Raw genomic sequence first — 5,997 nt, forward strand, 5'->3', positions numbered from 1 at the left:
ATTATAACTTTCTAAATTAATTATTATTGTTGTTACTTATCTTGTTACATAATGTTTTAGCTCCGAATGATATATATTATCCCTTTCAATCATTTTTTAATTGATTAGGTGACATGAAACCATAAAAATTGTTAGTACTAAAGTGGAGTTGGTTTTGACTCGTTGATGTTATGTCACATGCCACTTAATATTTCTTCTACAAGTAATTAAATGGTACATATTTTTTTAGGTATATAAAGAAAATAAAGCTAAATGCACCCTCTCCTTTCACTTAAACTTTCTTCACTCATCCTCTTATATCTACGATTTTCCCATTCTTTACCTCTCACCTGCTATACATCTAATGTTGAGTTTTATCCAAAAATCAATTTCTAAAAAACTAGAAACGGCAACGGAAGCTTTAAAATATTGAATAAACTTAAAATCATTTTAACTTACCAACAATCATTTTGCAAATATTGAAAGATTAATTCAACCATAGGAAGAAAATGTTACAACCTTTGAAGACTTCGATCCACTTAGAGGTTGTAAGTTGATGAAGTGATGACAAGAATTTAAGAAAGAATTCATCTAGAGATATCCACTAATAATTACCAAGTTATCTTGGATCTTAGTCCTTCTTCTTCTTTCAAAAATAAATTCTTAAACCTTTAAGAACAAAATCCAATCTTTTGTTTTGAAGGAGAAAAAACAAAGTATCAGCTTTTCTTCATCTTTGTCTTAACACTTAAGAGAAAAACTAAAGAGAAATGAGAAAACCATCAAAATTTTGTGGTTTTTCACTAGTGAAAGAAATGAAGGATTGTGAGTCTTCTTAAGGCTTTTACATGATCTCTATCCATGGGTCTTAACAATTTAAGACTCATGCTTAATCATTTTGTCATGTCATACTTTCTTAAGCATGACATTCCTATTAAAATAATAAAATAAAAAACGTATATCATCTAGCTTTCTCTAGTTATTTTTTTATATATAAAAGACGAGATATTTTATAAAAAAAATCATCTAACTTTTATATCTAACTTTTATATTTTGTGAAGACATGTTATCTTAGCTAAAAGATAAAATATCTTTAAGTCCAAAAATATATACATGACTTTATATATCATATATTATAATATAAACCATGATATTTATATTGAAATAATATTTTTACTTAAAATAAATAATTTCCAATTTATTACAAAAATTATATTTATTTATCAAGAACCAAATTCTGTATTTATGTCAACTTATTATTTATGTGACAATTTAGAGTGATATGATTTAATAATGATTCTTATCATATAGATTTTTCATCTAATACACATGTCTTATCTTCTTTAGAATATCACTAGTTTCACAACCTCTACCATCTTAGATCGTTGCTCTAGTGACCTTGTAACAACGAATAAACTCATGTCTCCTAGTTACCTTGGCTTGAATAACAACCTTTTAGTTACCTCTACTTGTATCCATACCTTCATCACCATCCTACCACTAGTGCTACGATTATGCCTAAAATCCGTATTCAATTTCTCTAGGCTATATATGTTATTTGGTTAAAAAAATCAAAGGTTTATCTTCAAGTTGTGTTGATGTGGCACAATTGTCGGATACTTATATTTTAACTTCTTTTTTGGACCTTTTCGTTCCTTTTTGGGAATGATTTCTCTCTTTATCTCCGATCAATAGTTGGGTCTTAAGAAATGTCTCTCTCCTTGTCATGACAATTATTTGCAACAACAAAAAAAAATCTTTAGGTGAAATCGATTTTTATTGTTTTTGTAATTGTTTTGAGTTTATTAGATCCGAATCCCAGAAGCGATAGAAAAAACATAAATTAGTTGCTACAATGTGTAAAATTAAGATATATTTATTTTATACAAAAGAATATAAAGTTCGATGCTACATGTACGCAACACTTGTTTGATTCCAAAGCGAAAGTTCTAAGTGGATGAAAAGCAATACTATTGACTTTTCTTCCACGAGTGACTAATAATTGAAGTTTAGTTGACTTTGCTACAACACAAATACCCTTTCCTAGATTTAAATAAAAAAAATACAAAAATAGAAATTAAAAAAAAAAAATACTAGGATTATTTATGATACATTATGTATGTATCAAGAGTCGTATATATAAGGGGGGTAAAGACGTCAATATCAAGATATAAACAAGCATGTTGACATAGATGGTCAAACAATGAGCACCAACCATACGAGCATCAACAACTAATCAAGATAGCGACTTATGATTGCCAAAGTTGAGGATGACCCAAACACAAACACAAACACAAACACATCACATGAAACTTTTCGTATCTAATGACCCACCAAAGTACTATATATCTACATATGTTTGTGTGTCTTTAGTCAAATAGATATTTTCATAATTTATCTCATTCAAAATGAACAGTAAAATATTTTTAAAAAGAAATACATAAATTCGTTTTAATCGACGTCAAAAGTCACTAAAACGGGTCTTCTTATGGTCCATGTTGATGAGTGATGACTCATGGCTTGCACTACTTGTCTTCTTGCTTTTCATCATCACAAGCTCCCACTTTCCCCCACTATTTCACTTTATTCATTATGCTTTGGTCTCTTTTATGTGTTTTGAGGTCAAAAAGCAAACTTGAGTGTCTTACGATATGTAGAAAACAACAACCCATTAAATGATTTTCATGCCAAACTTCAAACACTTTGGTTTTCACTCGAGTTGCCCTCGGATTCCTTGCCAATGTTTCCTTGTCTGCAATGCGTGCTATTGTTTTTAAATGGTCAAAGCTTAAAGACTTAGTAGTCGAGTTGTAATTCAAAATTAGATTTGACTCTTTGTTTTCGTGATATTGTGAATAGTAGTAGTATCAAAGTATGTAGCTCATTGGTTGCCAACATAATAATTGGAGAAATGTCCACATTTTCTTCTCTAGAACTAGCTTATAGCTTATCAAATGCCTTGTATTATTGATATATAAATTTAGTACAATAAATAAACACCTATTGTTTTTAAAATTTTCTAGGAGAAAAATTAGTGAAAAATTCAATTCTCTATGTACTTAAATTAATGACGTTAAACCCAATAATTTCAATGGAAATTTAATATCTTATTTAATGAATTATCAAGGATGTGTCAATTTGCATATGTAAAGAGTTGATAAAAATCAAAATGTTGTACACTTGTACTTAGTCTACTAAAAAGAACTAGTCAAATCCAAACCCTAACGTAGAGTTTCTATTTGTCAAAAAATCCAACGCACTATTCAACAAAGATAAAGAAACAAAATACAAATCAAACACCATCAATTTTTATTTTTAAACGATCAATAAGTTAACATAATCATATTTTGTAATAAACTTACATTCACAACCTAGAAATTATAAAAACACATTAATATATTCCTTACCAAATTTCATTATCAACTAGATTACAACATGATAATATGAATATAAATATGTTAACATAAAACTTGAGGACTACATCATCACTAGACAAAAAAACTTCACTCTTTTCAAACTATTTTGTACTTTAGCATCTTTTCCAAATTTCAAAGATATACAGCTTTCAATGCAGCATGAACAATACTACTTGCACATGGAGAAAAGTTTGTCTTTCTCAATGAAGATTACATCATTGACTTGTAATTTGTGCATTGGGATTTGTAACTTTGCATTGGATACGATCAGTTCAACAATTAGACCAATAGAGTACAAAGAGCAAAAAAATCTTACAGCTTTTTCTTTCCTATCCATATCCATCCATTGTCACACTTTCTCAAGAACACATGATATATATAGCTAGCATTGTATTGTTTTCAATACACAATGTACAAGCATGTAATGCACGTCAAATGAGAGTGAAATTGAACAAAATCTCGAAGCAGGGCATGAAATTGAGAACAAGATAGGAACTTTTACAATGAAGAGAGCAAAAAAAATTCTGGGTGATTTCTATTTTTTTCAGCAGATTACTGCAATAATGACTTGTACATTGTGCAGTAAAGTTGTACTCTTTTGAACTGGTCAATTTCTAACGTCTCTCTTCTTTTTGCCCATTTTCCCCAAATCTTGACCGATTTCTTATGCAAAATTCAACTATTATGGAATCGTTACATTGGAAATTAAATGAAAACCTCATTATTCAAGAAGAACCTGAAACCCTTGGTGAAGTCACCGGAAACAAAGGCAAAAGTCGGGGTTCCGATTCCCTCCTCGGTGTACTCGCCGGAGATGGATGTAAATAAAATCCTTTCTTTGCAATCGCCTTGTCTTCAGCTTCAACGTTCAAATTCGGGCTATCTCCTGTTACCGGAGACCGATTGAACAGGTCGGGTATAAGAGGTGTAACCGGGCTAAGTACCAGAGATGGGAAATTAAGAATTCCCGGGGAGAGAATCTCCGGTGTGCCTGGTCTCCGGGGAGAACCAAAGAAGCCAGACTGGTTTACAAAGCCGGGTACCAACGGGCTGATCTTGAAGTTCTTCATGCTGTTTCTCCGCTCATATAGCTTGGATGGTTTCTTGTTAGGACCGGTTTTCATCGGCGGGATGGGGTTTCTGATGGGCGCGGGCGCATCAGATCGTGTGGCGGCGGCGTGCTTGGCGGTTTCGGAGGATCCAGTGAGCATTTGGACTACTTTCTTAAAGGAAGTGGTGTCAGCTTGAACGAAAGTAGTTGGGTAGGGGTTGTTGGGGTCGGATCTGGCGATGGGGGTTGCAGGAGGAGATGGTTGGTGGTGGTGATGATGGTTAGTGGTGGTGCTGGTGTTAGAATTGGTGCTATTGCTATGACTATTTGGAGAAGGGTTTTTGGTATCCAGAGGTCTAGGTGAATAATTCTCCATTGAAGAAGGAATCTAGAAAGAGAAACCAGGTTGAAATCTAGAGAGATGGAGAGATTGAGATAGAGAAAGAGAGAAGTGTGAGGGGTGTGGTGAATGGGAAGAAGAAGAAGAAGAAGAAGGAGGTGATGGTTTGGCATTTTGCATTTCAATTTGTTACTTTGTTTGGTTTGGTAGGAAATGTCTTGGTGGGACTTTGGATCTATTCCTTCTACCATCCCCACTCGCTTCTTCGGAGCGTCAACAACACCAAACTTTGACCGCTTAATCTATCTCATTAGGTGTTTGGGAGTGAGCCTTAAAAATTTTATTCATTTATTAGTTTTTTGTTATTACTATAAGTTTAAATGATTGTTTGGTAATTATAGAATAAAATCTTTTTTTGTGTTACCAATGCTAAGACGGTTTTGAATATATATATATATATATATATATATATATATATATATATATATATATATATATATATATATATATATGTGTGTGAGATTTTTTTTAAATAAATTAGGTTATATAGTATACTCTTGGAAATCAGGTGTAAGGCTGAGGTAGCATACCTCTTTACATGTGAACACCATTTCTAAGCAAACATAATCATGATGCAGCGTGACCAGCACTACATCCGACAACGAAAGAGAGATAATCTCTCTCTCTCTCTCTCTCTCTCTCTCTCTCTCTCTCTCGGTGGAGAGGTGTTGTGATAAAGTTGACCTTTTTGACGTGTGATACTTTTTGGATGGCCTTAGAGCTTCGTTAAAATAAAAGGATAATAATGTTGTCACTTTAACATAAACATGTCTCAATCTTTAAACGCCTCTATCATATGAGTCTTTAAAGATGTCTGAGGTGGTAGATCGTACATAGTCATGTCATAGAGGAGACCCAGTTTTACATTAGATGTAGTTTGTTATCCAAAGATAAAAAAAAACATTATTGTTCAAATTCCAATAGTTCATATCAAAATAAAAAATTACAACTCGCATTTTTAAAATTTGGCTTAATAAAATTTAGATTTGGGCAAATAAATGAGCTAATGTAGATTTACGTCAATCAAGAGCCCATAATTCTAAATCTTCGACAACTATAGTGAAGCTCAACCAACATTTCTTGTTTCTTTTTTTTTTTTTTCACGCATTTCTTAGTACATTATCACTCTTAATTTGATTGTCGACAAAAAT

At 32.2% G+C, this 5,997-nt stretch overlaps 1 protein-coding gene across 1 annotated transcript; it reads right to left on the reverse strand.

Moving 5' to 3' along the window:
• Window positions 1-3,666: 3,666 nt before the first annotated feature.
• LOC145042056 (VQ motif-containing protein) lies at window positions 3,667-4,976 on the reverse strand. The gene has a single exon (XM_078990413.1). It carries the CDS (start codon window positions 4,820-4,822, stop codon window positions 4,121-4,123), a length of 702 nt encoding a protein of 233 aa, XP_078846539.1. The 5' UTR covers window positions 4,823-4,976; the 3' UTR covers window positions 3,667-4,120.
• Window positions 4,977-5,997: the final 1,021 nt, after the last annotated feature.

This window comes from Lactuca saligna, chromosome 4, assembly GCF_052625555.1.
Source record: "Lactuca saligna cultivar CGN05327 chromosome 4, ASM5262555v1, whole genome shotgun sequence".
Classification (NCBI taxonomy): domain Eukaryota; kingdom Viridiplantae; phylum Streptophyta; class Magnoliopsida; order Asterales; family Asteraceae; genus Lactuca; species Lactuca saligna.